Here is a 17,136-nt window from a genome sequence, read left to right on the forward strand (position 1 = left end):
ATTGCCATGATCAATTCAGGAAACATAAAAATCTTAATGGCCCAATTAGTATAGTAATAGTTTGAGTTTTCTGTAGCAATTTAGGATTACAGTCGCCGGCAGCTCTACATCCTTGAGTGCAAAGTTTCTCCCTGCTTTCTTTTCTAATGGATTTGTATGTGGGCAGGGGAGGAAAGGAGATGTTAGGCTTGTTTACTTGAGTTAAGACTAATGGAAAGGTGTTTTTTAATTGAATTAGTTTGAGCAATTGTGCCAGTCATCCCTACCTTCTTGTGCAGCATAGAGGGAATGTGAGATTACAGAGGACATGGAAAGCTGAAACCTAGTGATAAAGTCTATAAATCTGCATTATCTTCTAGCCAAAAATAAAATGTGAACTTGTTAAAATGGTAACTTTCCACCCCATCAACATGTTTAGTCAACTAAAGTAAAGGTTAGAGAAGGCTAGGCACATAGAGACAACAGAAAAAGAAAGAATGTTGAAGGTTAGTCAAGTAAAGACTGTATCGTTTAAGATTGCAGACCAAAAGTAGAAGAAGGGGATGTCTTTAACACTTCATAGGCCCATCCACACAACTTCCTGCATTGGAATTAAATGCTATGAAATTAAATCACTATTGCAAATTAGTTGGCTGTGAATATTATCTGTTGCAGAGAATAAGGCTTGCTGCTTCACGGTCAAAGCCTATCCTTCTGCTTTGTGTCTTCTGTTTGATTTCTTTATATTCTTACATGCATTTGATTCATCTGATTTTGTTGTGTAACAGAGAAAAGGTAAATCAAAATATGTGCTAGGATTACAGAGTGCAGTGAAGCAACCAAAAGGAAATTGTAGCTAAATGATTGGATGTACCTGCTGAAGAGGATTTTGGATCCTGGAAGGATTTTACAGTGAAGCAGCGACATGAAGCGTGAAGTAGAATTTGTGCAAATGAAAAAGAGGAGCACATGAGAAAACAGTGATGCAAACAGGAACATAACAAAACTGTGAACAGCAGGGCATGGTTTTGATGCATAAAGCGGCATTTAGATCTGATATGATTTAAAAGCATAAATGATACACCTTTGGCCTTAAGCCACAGTTGAACTTTTCTGAAAATAAATTTGTCACATTTACTAAAACTGTCACTACATTCTTAAAGAAGTACATGAAACAGATAGTCTGTGAAAAAAATAATATCCCTTTTCCTACTGCTTCTAATAGCATTCACTAGAATCACCTGCAGCGTGCAAAAAACAACCAGTCAGACACAAGGATTTTCTAATGCAGCTGTCAGTTTTGTCAATCACTGCTCATGAACTGAATGTTTTCAGGAACATATTTTAATATAATGTTAGTGTACTTTTTAAATGTACTAAAATTAGAAAGTCAATCAGCCACTAAGACAATGTAATGACAAAAATATATACTTTGTTTTTTTCTTTAGAATAAAATATGTACTGACTGACTGTTGATCCATGGATATGATCAGCAGTGACATTTTACTACTAGTCCTTTCTAAAAAAATCATCTGCCTGTCACTGGTTTGTTTCTGTTTCTTCTCATGTGTTGCACCATCCTCGAGTTGCAAAGCCCTGCTTTACCACTTGAAATGTATCTTTTTTTCCCCAATATGTCTGCACATCCTTTGATCCATTAGCTATACCTGCTTATCCTTTAGAGCGCTGCAGGGGCACGGGAGCTGACATAGGGCAAGAAGCAGCATACGCTCTGGACAGGTTGCCATTTAAGCACAGGGCTGACATATAGAGACAGAGAGAGACAGCCATTCAAGCTCACTTTCACAGATTTACATTACCTGCATACACTCGTGTGTTTGCACATGCTATGAGAGAAAAGCATAGACTGTATATAATAATGGACGCAGCTACTGTGAGGTCACCCACTGGGCTGTGGACAAAAACCAGTAAAGTGTTTTTTGTACCAGGCTGTTAACATGTAAAGTTGGGCATTTTGATACGGTGGTCTATGGAGACTGACTCCTTTTGGAGCCAGTCTCAAGTGGCCATTTGAGGAACTTCAGTTTTTCTCTTTGTTGGCTTCATTTTTCAGCCCAGGAGATGGCTGCTTGGAGTAGAGAAAGAGGATATTGAAACACAAGAAATGTGTGCGAAAATGAAATCACTCAGATTTATTATTTCTTTTCCATTACAAAAGGGCACCAGACTCTGCCAGCTCAGGTTAGTTTGAAGTAAAGCACAGAGTGCAGTTTTTTGTTGGACAGAGACTTGTCATGTTTTGAGTAACAAGTTATTTAGGGTTGCCCCACATCACTCTGAGCTTTCCATGGAAGTATACCTCCTCTGACAATGGGTCTCATTTTGATTTGAAGTAATGGAAAATGCAATGATGGTAGTTTCCCCTGAGGCTTTTTGTGTACATTACCCCGTGTCACCCCGAACGAACTCAGACAAACCCACAAAAACACTCACGACTGCCTGAATTCACATCACCTACCAGCTGTAAGAATAACCAGGATATAATTGATACATAATGTAAGATATTTCCAGACCGCAAACCCATGATCTAATTTAATCAAGGCTAAAGGAAAGTAGTGTGTTTAGTTTTCCTACTGGAAACACGACCTTTTGAAGTGGCTTGGAGTGAAACAACTTTGTAATTGTGACTATTTCAGACAGTTGAAATTTGGTGACTGAAATGACGTATGTTTTGTTAACCACACAAAGACTATGTATAGACACTTTATTAATATCTGTCATTTGAAATCAGTCACATGTTGTTTCATTGCAGCCGGCTGAGGCTCCAGTGTGTGAGTTCCTGGTTTATAATAGAGGTGTCTGCTCCATGTTGTTTAAGCTTTACACAGAGGATGTGAAGGAGGTGGCTGTTCAACACTCTGTTTTTTTATGCTGGGTTATCAAAAGAGGTTTTTACCTCAGACATTTTTCTAGGTCAGGGGAGCTCCTCCTGTGCAAAAACACTTCTTTAGTGATGAAGTACTCTACCCAGGTAGTAACTGAAGATTGCTAATGCACTTTATGTTGTATTATTCATGGTTATCCGGCAAAACACATTAAGCCTTCATAATAAAAAGATTTGTGTTGTACAGATAATTGCAAGATCTTTATTTAATGCAGGTCTCGAAGAAAATACTTGATTATGTTAACAGTTTATGTCCTGAACACAATGGCCACTTACAGGATGCTTTAATCAGTTTTGTCTGTTTTTGCAGGTTTTGGTGTTTCTTTGGTGGACTTGAGGGGGTGGTGGCCAACTGGTCCGCGGTAGGATTTTCCAAAAGAGTGTTCAGACGAGGTCAGCGCGGATGGGACTTATAAGACTTCAGAAAGGGCCTGGTTGGGAAAAGGAGTGAGTATGGACAACCTTTCTGACTTCGGGGGCCCCTGTCCATCCACCCGCAGGGATTGGGAGTGAGTACCAAAATTAATTAACTTCACTTAGAGATCTTTATTGTATTTCTGCTCCATATACATGTTGCATTCTATATTGTGCAAATAAGATACGATACAATACACTTTGTTGTCACCTTGGGGAAATTGGTCTTGGACTCAAAGTGCTGCACACATTTCTCTGCCTCCACAGAAGAATCAATTAATAGTTCTTCTACATTTGAATTATACGTAATTAGGGTTGCAAAATATTTTCAACGTATGCTAACCGTCTCAGAACATATTGCAGTGTCTATTGTGGTATCACAATAGTACAGAATTATTATTATTAGAATCAGTCAGAATGACAACAGAAGGATTACTTTTGGTTGTATAAATGTTTTATCACTATAATTTAGAGTTTAAACCATTTTTTAAATGAAAGTATGTTAAAAGTCTCCCTTTTTTTAAAATAACTAAAATACAGGTGACATTCTCCATCCAGAAGTATTTTTTTTCTCAATATGGAAGATAAGTAGGGATAGGTATTGTTTGGGTTGTTTTCAATACTGGTGCAAAAATGATACTTGGTGCCTAAACTATGCCTGAACTGGTAATTTTTTCAAAATAAAGCACAAAAGGATGGTAAACAACATGAAAGAGCTTAAATGAAATAGCTTTTTTTTATTGCAAAGGCAATTTGAACAGGAGATTGAATATATTCAACAAAAACAATAATTTAACACTGATAAACAGTTACAGTACCAATAACAGTAAAATACATTTTGAATTGATATCAATTATTATCTTGCTAACTCAGGAGAGACTCAGCAGACAGAGATTTCTCCACAATCTGATCAAGAGCGGCTGTGATCATAGCTAGTCCTCCTTAACAGTCTGCCTTAAGAGAGCCTGCTCAGTGTCAATGTGAAGCTAACTTCGCTAGCTAACTTAGAGGCTAACCACCTTTGCTTTAATTTGCAGGTGGCAGCAAAAAGGGACCTTGGCTGGGGTCTTGGGGGGTTGTAGCACCTATTCATTGACAAACTGCCAACTGTTCACACACTGCACCGCTACAGTTCACTTGATACTCTGGCCCAGTCGCTGTAGCCTCGCCATCACCATTACACAAAAATTCTCTCTGTCTCTCTCAGTCACACACTTGCAATGCACATAATATTGCACCAAAATGAATCACAGAAATCAATGTCATGATTCGGTCTAGTAGGTACTGGTTAAATATGAACTGGTGTCATAGTAGCACCGAGTTTCGATACCCAACCTGCTTCTTCTGTCAAGTGTAAGCATAAATGGGTAAATGGTAAATTATTGGTTAATCATTAAAAGCATCTAGAATACAAAATGTATGCATTTTCTTGGAGAAAGCTTTATTTAAATAAGTGATTTTGGCTGTTTTGATGCCCCAGCGTTGACGAGAAAACCAGTGTTTTCATTAATGAAAGACATCTCTTCTCTCTTAAATTTAAGCGGACATCTGCCATTGTGAACACCACCACCGTATTTTTTTGGCTCACAATGATGCAGAGAAGATATACAAGAAACTTTAATACATTTTTTGTCATTTTCTCCTTAATGTACCCACTTTATTCCTCTTCCTCCACCACTATTTAATATTTCAGTGGCTGGCATTCAGTTGAGCAGCTTTAGGACTTAAAAAAATGGCCACACGTACTCTTCTTTTCATAGCTGCTGAAAAATTGTTCAGTGTGGTGCAGAGATCTATTATTATTCCTGTGAAATGAATGATGTTTTTTTTTTTTTTTAAAAAAAGAGGGAGCTGAATTCCTCATCAGAAAGTCTGAAAAGATGTTTTTCTGTCCAGCTATGGCAGAATCACTGTTGAAGAGAAATGGATGAGAATGTGGGCTGAGTGTATGGGTGAGAGTGAGTTCCAGGAAGGATTCAGTGAGCTCTTCCTCAGTCTTTAATTGTCAGTATGTAACATTATAAGGCACGAAGAGAAAATGTAGTAAGCATGAATGTAAGAACACGTTCTAAGAATTAGTTTGGTAAATTTAGGCTCTGAACAATTGAAGAAATCTGTGTTATGCACATTGTTACACCCCCCAGCTATATTTTGCAGTGCCATCTGCAAAGCAGAGAACATTTCTCACAGATGTGATCAGAGCACTTACATCTTTAAAGGGTAATGAAGCATTTTAATGAAGTACTGTGTGGCTTTAATAACATTGATCTAACCACACTCACACAGAGAATTTGAAACACAAGCACACCTTTTATTTCTGACTTCTACCCTGTTTGCTCCTCGTTTCACCGCTAGTTTCCACAACGCATTTGATCTCAGACTCAAATCTCCTCTTCCATTTATGAAGGCTTAATACAGTAAAGTGCATATATGAGCATAGCATTAGACAGCCTGTTTTTATGCTTTGGCCAAATAGCTAAAAGCTAGTGCTGGTACCATATTGTCATTTTATCATATGATCATACCTCATTAATGGTGCATTCTTTTTTCATTTCATTTTATTCATAAAGCACAAAATTACAAATCAGAAATGTCTTCAGGATGTTTTACAACCTGTCCTTTATCCTTAGACCCTTGGTTTGGCTATAGAAAAACTAAAAAAAAACAAAACAGGCATCTTACTACAATCTTGAAATGTCACATTAACGGAGATTTATGCAAACCAAAACTCACACCTAAACCAGAAGCTATATTTTGGCTTTTTTCATCCATTACCAACCATTAGCATTCCAGGCTAATTCAACACTCTTTCAGTCTTCTTTCTGTCTAAAAGCAACACTTAACCTGCACCTCCATTTTTCAAAAGTCTGAATATTTTTATGAATAGAAGTTAAATTGTAAAATCTCAAAAATACAGAAAGAAATTATGTGTTTTGAATGTCACCAAAACACCATATTTTATGTTACAATCAATATTTAGGCAAAATATTTTCCCTTATCTTTTCCATAATCTTGTTTTCCTTCAGTTTTAGCTACTGTAAAATTTGCCTTAAATTTAAATCTGAGTGGCTTTTAAAAAGTCTAAAAAAGTCTCCCACTTATATTCAGCTATAGGAACACTGTAATTATCAGGGTTGGGTGGCACCAATTAGGTGGCACGCCTTAAAATTGCGTACGTGTGGCTGTAACTTGCACAGAGTAACTTGCTACTGGCTGTAATCAGGGTAAAGTCTGAATTGGGTGAGGCAGTTTACATATAGTTCCATGCTTTATGAGTTTATGATTGCACCAACTGCCATTGATGAGCTTCTTACAGTATATTAAAGTCCACTCGTGCCATTCTGGCCACACTTCGTAAATACCTAAAAGCCATAATCTGTAAAAACAATAATACAATAAAACTGACTGCTGGCTAAGCTCAGCCCTCTGCTCTCTGACAAAGTAGAAGACGTCTTCTGATACATAAAAAATGATTCCACAGGTTACATTTTCTTCCATATATCTTGTTATTATCAAACTGTGTGAGCCTGAGCTTGCGTAGACAGCATTAACCATAAATGCATATGTAGAGTAAGATGTTTACATGCCACAGTGACCTGTTAAATGCTGGAGAAAACAGGTTACAGTGTTAGCATTGAAAAGAGCACACAGATGTAGCAAGTGGGATCATCTTTTTTAACCTCCTGAGATTATCTGACTCGCAGAGGACTTTTTGACCTATCATCATTAATGATAACCTGAAAAGATGTCCCTATTAAATCATCAAAGAAACTACATTTACCTTGTACCCTTGTGTTTTCCAGCACCAACAGCTGCGTGGACGATTTGATCGATGAAGATGAGAAAGACAGGGCAAAAAGGTACTGGTGTTTATGCTTGTGTGTTTGTCAGTTTGGGCATGTTTCTGACTGAGCAGACGGATTGTTAAATGTAGATGTGGAAAGAACTGAAGTTTGAACTCATTTAGTTAAAGCTATACTAAATTAATTTCCAGTGTCACCCCTCTCATTCAGGAATGGGAATGGAAAACATGCATCTTTGGTGTTAGTTAATCATTTTAAGAGAACTCTTAAGCTTTAGTGTCACACTATGGTTGAAATGCATTTGAGAATAACATTACATTAAAAAATAGACCTAATCAAGGTAAAAAGGCATTCACAAACGATGATTACTTTTTCTCACCTCTTGCTCCTGCTCCCTTTCAGCTGTCATATATAATGTAATATTTGAAACATTTTTTGAGCTCTGGATATAATACTTGTTACCTTGTGTCTGATTTTGGAAATGTTTTTAAATGCCTTCACTGATGGCAACAGCTGTGACTGGAGGCATATAAGTCAACATTTTGTTTCGAGTTGTTCGTCCGTCCATCTGTTCTTTTGTATGACTGTCCCATTCTTGTGAATGCAATATCTCGACAGAATTTCCTCAAATTTGGCACAAATATTCACTTGGACTCAGCAGTGAACCAGTAAGATTTTGGTGGTCAAAGATCAACGTCGTTGGGACCTCATTTCTGTCTCATTCTTAACGGCGACATTCAAGAATGCCTTGAGGAAATTTCCACAAAATTGTCCCAAATGCGCATTTGGACTCAACAATGAACTGATAAGATTTTGGTTGTCAAAGGTCAAGGTTACTGTGACCTCACAAAAAAATGTTTTGGGTCGTAATTTAATCATCCATACACTAATTTTGACAACATTTCACACAAATGTCTAACAGGATAAAATGAAATGATGACATTTTATATCCAAAAAGTCGACTTCGCTTTGACATCATGATGTTCTGCAAAAATTTTTCTGGCCATTATGCAACGTCATGTCGCAGGAACAGAAGGGGAGACATTTGGTCAGATAGTGAATTGGTGACACTAATCTTGGGTGTCCAACATGAACAGTTCAGACAGAAATGGATGGAAACTGTAACTTAACTGGCTTGTGGAGGCATACACCTGCAAGGTGGTAGCTCTAGTTTCATATATCTAAAAAGTAGCCTAATCTCTACAGATTCAATTGTCCAAGTTCCCCCAAAGTACCGTCTTCGACCACTTTGATGAAATGTGTTGAAATAAATTTCCAACTCCATAAACCTTGATTCCACTTAAATGGTCAAGGGGAATGGGCTAAAATATTTCGTCTCTTTAATTCCAGATTAGTGAATATTAAGAGAGCCGTCTCAAACCACAGACTTAATCCTGTCTCTTATTAAAGCTGCATTAGTAACTTTTGGGCACAGAAAAATCCAAAACAAGCAGCCAGACACGCAGCTTCAAGTTGTTAAAACTAACGTGATAGCAAAAAATCTAACAGACATGGAGCAACATTAGCATTCATTTGGAGTTGTGTTTTTAGGCACCTGTTGAATATAAATTCAATATTCCCTTTCTCTCTCCACCAACTCCTTAGAAAAATATCCTTTTACTGTCTGCTTTTTTGGTGCCTCGCAGACACAGTGCACAGTTGGTTTATTAGAGCTTGTTTGCTGAAAACAGCTGCTGAAAATGGTATTGATTAGATTAAAAATGTGGGCCGTAAATTCAACACAGGGAGCTAAAAGAGGCTAAGCAGTTCATTTGAACTACACCCCTTGTAACTAGATTCATTAACACAAATATGCTGTTGATGGTTTTAATCAAGCTGAGATCAACAGGTGATAAAAAAAACAAATTTGACTGTTGCATTCTGTATTAAATTACTGTTACCTCCCTCTCTAGTTTTTTTTCTCTCTCTCTCTCCCTTATTGATTGTTGTTTGTTGTCATTCTTTTATTTGTCTTCGACTGTTTCCCTGCAGTCCTGGCTTGCTTTTGATTGGAAAATTGATGTACAGTCTGGAAAGTATAAATAAACCTTTAACTACAGGTGCTTGTTTGGCAGAGCTTTCACCTTCGATTCCAGTGATTTATAATTGCTCTCATGTGTCGACCACTGTAGGGCATCTCGTAACAAATCGGAAAAGAAAAGAAGAGACCAATTCAATGTGCTCATCAAGGAGCTATGCACCATGCTGCAGGGTCAGGGCCATCCACGCAAGATGGACAAGTCCACTATACTGCAGAGAACTATTGACTTCCTGCAGAAACAAAAAGGTATGAAGATGTTACAAAGTCTTGATACAGCATGTGTTTGTAGTTTGAAAAAATGTTGACAGAGACCTTTATAAAACAGGTTTATTAGACTTCATCCTTGTCTTTTTCAGACATCACTGCACAGAACGAAACCTGTGATGTGAGACAGGACTGGAAGCCTTCGTTCCTCAGTAATGAGGAGTTCACTCAGCTGATGCTGGAGGTAAAGCTCGGGAGGATGTGTTTGCGGACCGATTAAGCTCTGACATTGAATAATGTGGTTAATAAAAAACAAAGAGGAAACACTCTCCTTAAAATGCCCATGGAGAGCCGGGCAACATAGCAAGATGAGTATTACATTTTCAGCTGAGTTAAAGTTTCACTGATGTTAAAGTTCACACGCCTTGTTCAGGTGGTTATCTCAAAGCAGTTGCAAGCTCTCCCAAAGTGTGGTTTAAGTACTGGAGGCACTTTGAGGCAAATAGGGCACAAAAACATTTTGTAATTCATGTAACTTACCACAGATGATGATGATATGTAATAACGCAAGAGTGCAGTGTCTCATTTATGGTTTCACAGCTGATAACCTCATTGTCAAAGTGCTCATTTCTTCCTCTTTTTACAGGCCCTAGATGGTTTCTTGATAGCATTAACGACAGATGGCAACATCATATACGTATCTGACAGTGTGTCTTCACTCATTGGCCATTTACCGGTAAGCGAGGCAGCTGAACTAAGTACCCTTTAATTCTCTTGCTAACACTGAATTCATTTAAACGTTTATAAAGTGTAAATGTTGCTTGATTAGAAACAATTACATGTTACTGATGTTAAACTGATATCTGCAATCCACCTGATCTGATCCAGGAAATTTTGGAAATAGACTTTATATATTTCCCATGATGTTTATGTCTTTATGTTCCCAAAACACATTTACAAATGATAGCATGAACACTACATAGAGATTTCATTTAATTGCTTTTCATGTCTTTTGTGATATAGAATGAAAATAAATTACATCAGTTGTATGTGCTGGTTCAAAACAACCACAGGCTCTAAAACTTCTTTAGAGACAGTTCACCCCAAAATCAAAAGTACATATTTTTCCTCCTACCTGTAGTGCTATTCATCAATTTAAATTGTTTTGCCAAGTGTTGGAAGTACAGGTTGTAGTGATGTCTGCCTTCCAGTTGGCTTGTGGTGCTCAAAGAGCCCAAAAATTACATTTCAAAAACTTAAAAGCGATGTTTTTTTTCCAGAAATCATGACCCAGTTTCTTAAGACAATCCACAAACCTTGTTGTGAGCAATTTCACGTAGGAACTATTTTCTTTCTACTGAACTACACCTGACAAGTGTATCACTGTGTAGAAGGAAGTGTGCATCTACTCATACATGAGAGGCTGGGGCTCGTGACAGCACGAGATGTTAACATTAATGGCTTTTTCCTCGTAAAATTAGCCAGCTCAGTGGTGCACACTTCCTTCTGTGCTCTGATACATTTGGAGGGCATAATGTACAAGAAAGAAAATAATTCCAACATGAAACTGTTCACAATACAGCTTGCCAATTATCTTGAGTAACCGGGTCATGATTTCTGGAAACAGACATTGCTGTTTAGTTTTTCAAGTGTATCTTTTTGTCACTTAAAGTACCACAAGTGGAGTGCCATCTAGTTTCATTATATTGGAGAGAATGCAGACATCTTTACAGCCAATATCTCAACATTCAGAATCTCACATCAAAACAATCTAGATTGATAAACAGCACTGCAGGTAAAAGAAACAAGTATTATTGATTTTGAGGTGAACTTTCCCTTTAAAATGCTTAAAGTTTCAGAAATCCTCCAGTGTGTAATGATTATGTCTCCTGTTATGCTACATAATTGCACATGACATACGCCGCCAAATGACTGACCATCACACATGTCTCTTTTTGCACCAGTCAGATATGGTGGACCAAAATATCTTGAATTTCCTCCCGGAGCGGGAACACGGGGAGGTATATAAGCTGCTATCATCCCACATGCTGATGACTGACCCCATTGCTGCTGACTTCCTTGACAGTGAGTATCCTGGCGGGCCGCCTCTCCGCACACGTCTGGCTCCTGTCTGTTTCGAACACCACGTTGCGTGCCTGTGTCTTGCATATCAGGAGGTTAAAAGTTCAGTATGTGGGAGATATACTGTTTACATAATAGTCAGTGCTGTCATTTTTCATTTGTAGCCCTTGCCTGTCATCCTAAAACAATACTTGACTCCTGACATCAGTCTTGTCGAGTTATTTTAAGAGCATTTTTCTGTTTCCAAAGATTGCTGTCACACCGGTAACGTCACTTTAAACTCTTTATATATAGAGCAGGTTGCTGAATTGGGGTCTAAAGTTTATTGGATTGCTGATTAGTGTGGATCTATGATTAGCCTTTTTGCTAATAATAGGAGCTAGCTTAGTATCATAGTTAAGACTTTAAATCACTGTTATGTTAGCACAGTAATCCAAAGCAATGTAGTATGTGGGGCTCAAGACACTGACCTTAATCCTGTGCTACTATTGAGCTTTTCTGGGTAAGAGAGATGCTGAGGAACGAGTGTCTCGGCCTACACTTAGAAACCTAAATAGGGAACTGTCACAGTGCCCTGTCTGGAGCCACCATCAGCTCTTTGGCACATTTTAAAAGAGACATACATCATTTTGTCTTCATTGCACGAAAGGGATTGTCTGGATTAAGGGCACAATTACAGCTTTACTGTGAAAATTATGCTGAATCATGTTACACAAGAAAATTCTTTTTTCATTCACCGGCTGAGTTCACATGAAAAGCACCTTCAAGTGGTGCCTAAACTACCTTGGCCTTTCCACTCAAACCGTTGTGAGCTTTTGCTGAATAATCGCCCCGCCTCACAAATTATGCACACTTTTATTGTAAATTTGTAGATAATTTAAAAGTCTTGTTGAGGTCAAAGTGTTCCATTAGTAAGTTTCTCCTTCAGAGACTTAACATTAAAGAGCGACTAAAGCTTAAAGCACATTGTTATGCCGTCAAATAAATCTGCTTCTTTGACTCTCCCAATGGATATGCAGAATGTATTAATGGGCCTCATGCAAGAAATGATATACTCTTATTTTTGCTCATATCCACAATTTCTTCTTATTTTCTAAGTGCCCATCTATTGTTTTCTTAGTTTTGCTCTTCACTTCGGTCAGAGAAAATGTTTGAGTGGTTGAGAGCACTCTTACAAAGATCAGAGAAAATCATTGTGCTTTCACAGACCACAAACTGTTACTCAGCGCAAGAAAGTTAAATATTCAAGGAACATTTAAAAATGCATAAATATCATCACATTTAGATCATGTTTCAGAGTAATTAGAATGATTGGGTTATTTAATGTCAGGGCTTAAGAGATAATACTATACTTGGTACATTGATCCTAATTACTGTAATTTCAGTCACTGTGCATGCCTCTTTTGACCAGTGCTGGCATGTAACTAAGTACATTTACTCAAAAACTGTACTAAAGTACAAATCTGAGGAACTTTTATATTGCTTGAGTATTTTAATCTCATTCCACTTTCACTCCAGAGGGAAATATACATTTTTCTCCACTACTGTTATAAGATAACTACTTTACAAATTAATAATACGGTCACCATTTAATTTATTACATTTATTAAAACATTTTTGCATGCATACTTTTCCCTGAAATCACATTTACTTTGTTTAAGTTTATTTAACACTGTGTCACTTTCACTACTGCAGAAGTTCTTCTTACAGCATTTTTTGGTGCCATCTCGCCAGTCTTGGCCATTTGCCAGAGACTGTGCACACGGCACAAAACCTGCCCTTATATAGTGTTTAGGAGGTGTTAACTATGCCAATATGTGAGTTATGATCAAGTGGGAATCATAATTGAGAACACCTGGGTAAAAGCTAATTTGGATGGTCAAGAACATTTGGTGGATCTGGAGTTGACCTCTCTTATTTTTTTCTCTTACCAGAAAATTAAGAGAAAGAGGATGTTGCTGTATGGAGCACAATGACTGTAAAATATTACATAAGCGTTATGCCATAACCTTTTGTTGATGTGAACCCTGAGTTAATAGTGAACGTTATCTATTGTCCGATCTTTCTGAGTAGAATGAACTCAAGGTTTTTAATGAATTGTACTCTTTTCTCTAACATAGAAATTACACTTGATATCTTTCTTTTCACACTGCAGATTTGTAACTACTCTGTTGTTAGTGTTACACAAAGCACCCCATTAAGTATGGAGACAGTCGTTAACCTTGAAAAAAAAATCTGCTGTTTTTCAGGCGAGGCACATATTGAATTTTGCTGTCATCTAGCCAGAGGTAACATTGACCCAAAGGAGCCGCCTGTATACGAGTATGTCAAGTTTGTCGGAGATTTCAAGTTTCATAACAATGGTAAGGATTCTTATTTTCTCTTTGTGTAAAAGACTTAAAGGGTCAGTTCGCCCCGTAATCAAAAGTACATATTTTATCCCTTACCTGTAGTGCTATTTATCAGTATAGGTTTTTTTGGTGTGAGTGAGTATTTAATGGAAGTAGATGCTCGGCTTGTGGTGCTCAAAGGCATGTGCAACACTCTTAAACTCACACCAAAACAATCTGGATTAATAAAAAGCACCACAGGTAGGAGGAAAAACTGTCCCTCGAAGAATGTGTAACTTGTGTGCTCAGTGCTAAAGTCCATAAATCCTCTTAATATAGTTTTTTGTATGTATATAAAAAAAAAGGTATTTTCATGGAATAAAATTAAGATTGATGTAACTCCCATGTACCTTGCCCTCTGCCATATAGTGCCTACATCTTGTAACGGGCTTGATTTGACGTTACCAAGAAGCCTGCAGTCATCGCTAGAGGAGCAGGTCTGCCTCATTGCTACTGTACGACTAGTCACTCCACAGTTTCTAAAGGTAAGACCTTTTTTCTTTCTGTTCTGTCTTAAGGAATATAACAAGTGGTGCTGAGGCAAGAAATAATCAGTTATGAGCTCTGGTGTAAGGCATGAGGGGGATTTTGTTTTTGGGATGACACATTTTGGTCCATGCTAACTCCATCGTGTCAAAGGCTCTCTGGAGATTTCTGGTTGCACACTGTGTACCTTCCAACTGATTACATCATTATGATACATCTGATCCCAAAGGTGCTTTCTGAGCTGAAATCTGGACACTTGGCAAGTTATTGAAGCATATTAAAGTCACAGTCCCGCAACCTCTGTGGGATCTTGTAATGTTGAGTTTATTATATTTACCACGACCCTTTCCAAATAAAAAAGGAAAGTTAGATGACGTGAAGGGAAGTCCAAAAAGTGAAGGGTCTGACAGATCTTTTCATTATAATTTTGAGCCTTTTTTCCCTGCTTTAAAATGTGTTGGAGCTCAGAGAGCAAAAGTGCCAGAAGAACCAGATCTGTTGGACAGACTTCAGCTCTCCCCCGTTACTTATTCCAAAATGTAAAAGACACTGATTACACTGATTTGCCAGATGGAATGACTGTAACAGAATCGTCTGGACCATACTGTATGACACATGGAATATTTTTTCCCTCACATTCTCAGACAAAAGGCAAATCCAACACAAATACTGGTTTTAATCTGCAGTTTTTGAGCTTAACATATTTTTCACGATTTCTCCTTCAGACTGCTTTTAGCTGCCGAAAGTGTTTGTTCTCAATATAGTTGAATGTTCAAAGTTACAAGTCTCAGGAAATGTTCAGAATATGAAAACTACTGAATTGTGATGCAAACAAATATGGTAAAATGTCAGGCAGTATTAGCAAATGCTTGATGCTAGAGCAGCAAAGTTTAACACACTGTACATGTTTAGATATATTACATAGTATAACAATTATACCACCTTAGCAATAAAAAAATAAATACTACAAATATGATTAAAGGAACTCCTAACCTCCCCATATGGCCACTTGTATATATCAGTAACTCATCCCAGGTTATGTGGAATTCGTGAAGAAAATTCTATTTTTCCCACGTGCCTCCACGGTAAACAAAGAATTAAAAAATTATGAAAATTCCTTATGAACTGAAGTCATTGGGATTTATGTTTAACAACAGCAAAACTACTTGTATATGATGCCATCCACTTACAAACTCATGCAGTATAACCCAAGTCTAATTCATCCAGTCATATCCTCAGTACTTCTCAAACACATGCATTTTAGCTAAAATTATAGTACTTAAAACTGAACTGAATTTGAAATTTATCTGTGCTCTCTTTCAAAGCCAGATTCATTTGACAAAAACAGCATTTTTTTTTATCGGTTTAACACTGCCTCGTTTGGTTAGCCCATTTGTGTTCTTGTGTGACTTTAGTGTTTTAAAGGTTTCATTCAGGGTGAGCAATTCATATACAAATGGTTATTAGGGGGAGTGAAGTATTCCTTTGAATCACCATTACATAATAATTAAATTGCCTACATTGTGCTTGTTAAATCTGCTTTTGGCTGTTATTAATGCTTAAAGTTGATGATTTTAAAAACAAAACATGGCATGAGGCATAGCTTCTTCCTGCTTCAAGTTAGAGTTGCTGAATTTAGTAATCTTGGAATCTCTCAACTACCTAGCCAAAAAGAAAATATTATAAAGTAGAGTTGCATATACTGGTTTTAATGTTAACTGTAACTTGAAAGTTCATAGTTGTCATACCATATACATTTACTTATTAAGTCTTGTGTATAGTGATAAAAACATTTGTTTCTGTTGACATTCCTTTAAGGGTCATTCTGGCTGACAATAATAATAATAGTTCTGTAATACTATGATGCCTTGAAACTATAATATTTTCTGAGATGCTTGTCGTACTGTAAAAATCTTATGTCTTTGCTACCCTAAATATAAGACAGGTAATGCCTTGCTCTGCTGTGATTGTAACATTCTCATTCTGTTCATTTTTTAATTTTTTTTTGTTTAGGATCTGTGTAATGTGGAAGATCCTTGTGATGAGTTCACATCAAGACACAGCCTTGAATGGAAGTTCCTGTTTTTAGATCACAGGTAAATGATTTGTCGGGTTCCTTGTCCTATCAATGGGCAGTGTAGGATTTTTAGCAAGAATCTATCTTTCCGACATGTTTATCATCCTCTTTTTTTTGTTTCAGAGCTTCACCGATCATAGGCTATTTACCCTTTGAGGTTCTTGGAACTTCAGGCTATGATTACTATCATGTGGACGACTTAGAGCTCATAGCTCAGTGTCATAAGCAGCGTGAGTAACTCTTGTTGCTTTTCTTTTATCAACCATCTTCAACTCCCACGATCCAGGAACCCATCTCTGAAAAGTAGGTTACAGACAGGGCTGTAGTACTCGAGTCAGGTCTTGTGACAACTTTGTTGCTCTTGTCTTGGTCTCAGGCATTGTTGGACTTGGATTTGTCTCAGTGTTAGGCTGTTTCAGTCGTCTCTGTTCATGATCTATCATCTACTGCTGCTTTTTACACAAGAACAGCACACTAGCTCAGCCAATAGCGAATTGTTACAAACATATATTGCGGCAACTAGCTGAAGCAGTCAATCTGGCATCTATGTATAAGTCTGTTTAGCTTAGATGGCACGTATTTTAAAATTAGGCAAATTCTTGTAAACTTAGGCTACACCAACTTACAACAACTTCTAAAACAATGTCACTGTCGCAAACAAATTTCCAATGTTGGAGTAAAATCACTGGTTTTACCTCAGTTGGTGCGTTCTTCTGTGATCTGGATTGTTTGGTGTGAATAAAACACAGTCTGAG

At 37.4% G+C, this 17,136-nt stretch overlaps 1 protein-coding gene across 9 annotated transcripts in view; it reads left to right on the forward strand.

The window, feature by feature from the left end:
- Positions 1-17,136, forward strand: part of npas2 (neuronal PAS domain protein 2) — a 64,589-nt gene that overhangs the window by 28,559 nt on the left and 18,894 nt on the right. For all 9 annotated transcript variants that reach the window (XM_088087986.1, XM_042499579.2, XM_042499575.2 and 6 more), the window contains exons 2-11: positions 3,195-3,393; positions 7,102-7,158; positions 9,234-9,388; positions 9,499-9,590; positions 9,993-10,082; positions 11,311-11,431; positions 13,678-13,791; positions 14,188-14,303; positions 16,318-16,400; positions 16,505-16,611. In XM_088087986.1, the coding sequence (XP_087944112.1) occupies positions 3,338-3,393; positions 7,102-7,158; positions 9,234-9,388; positions 9,499-9,590; positions 9,993-10,082; positions 11,311-11,431; positions 13,678-13,791; positions 14,188-14,303; positions 16,318-16,400; positions 16,505-16,611 (991 nt within the window). In that variant the 5' untranslated portion in view covers positions 3,195-3,337. The remainder of the gene's footprint in view (positions 1-3,194; positions 3,394-7,101; positions 7,159-9,233; positions 9,389-9,498; positions 9,591-9,992; positions 10,083-11,310; positions 11,432-13,677; positions 13,792-14,187; positions 14,304-16,317; positions 16,401-16,504; positions 16,612-17,136) is intronic.

The sequence above is a fragment of the Plectropomus leopardus genome, chromosome 15 (assembly GCF_026936395.1).
Source record: "Plectropomus leopardus strain MGB_pleo_1.0 chromosome 15, ASM2693639v1, whole genome shotgun sequence".
NCBI lineage: Eukaryota > Metazoa > Chordata > Actinopteri > Perciformes > Serranidae > Plectropomus > Plectropomus leopardus.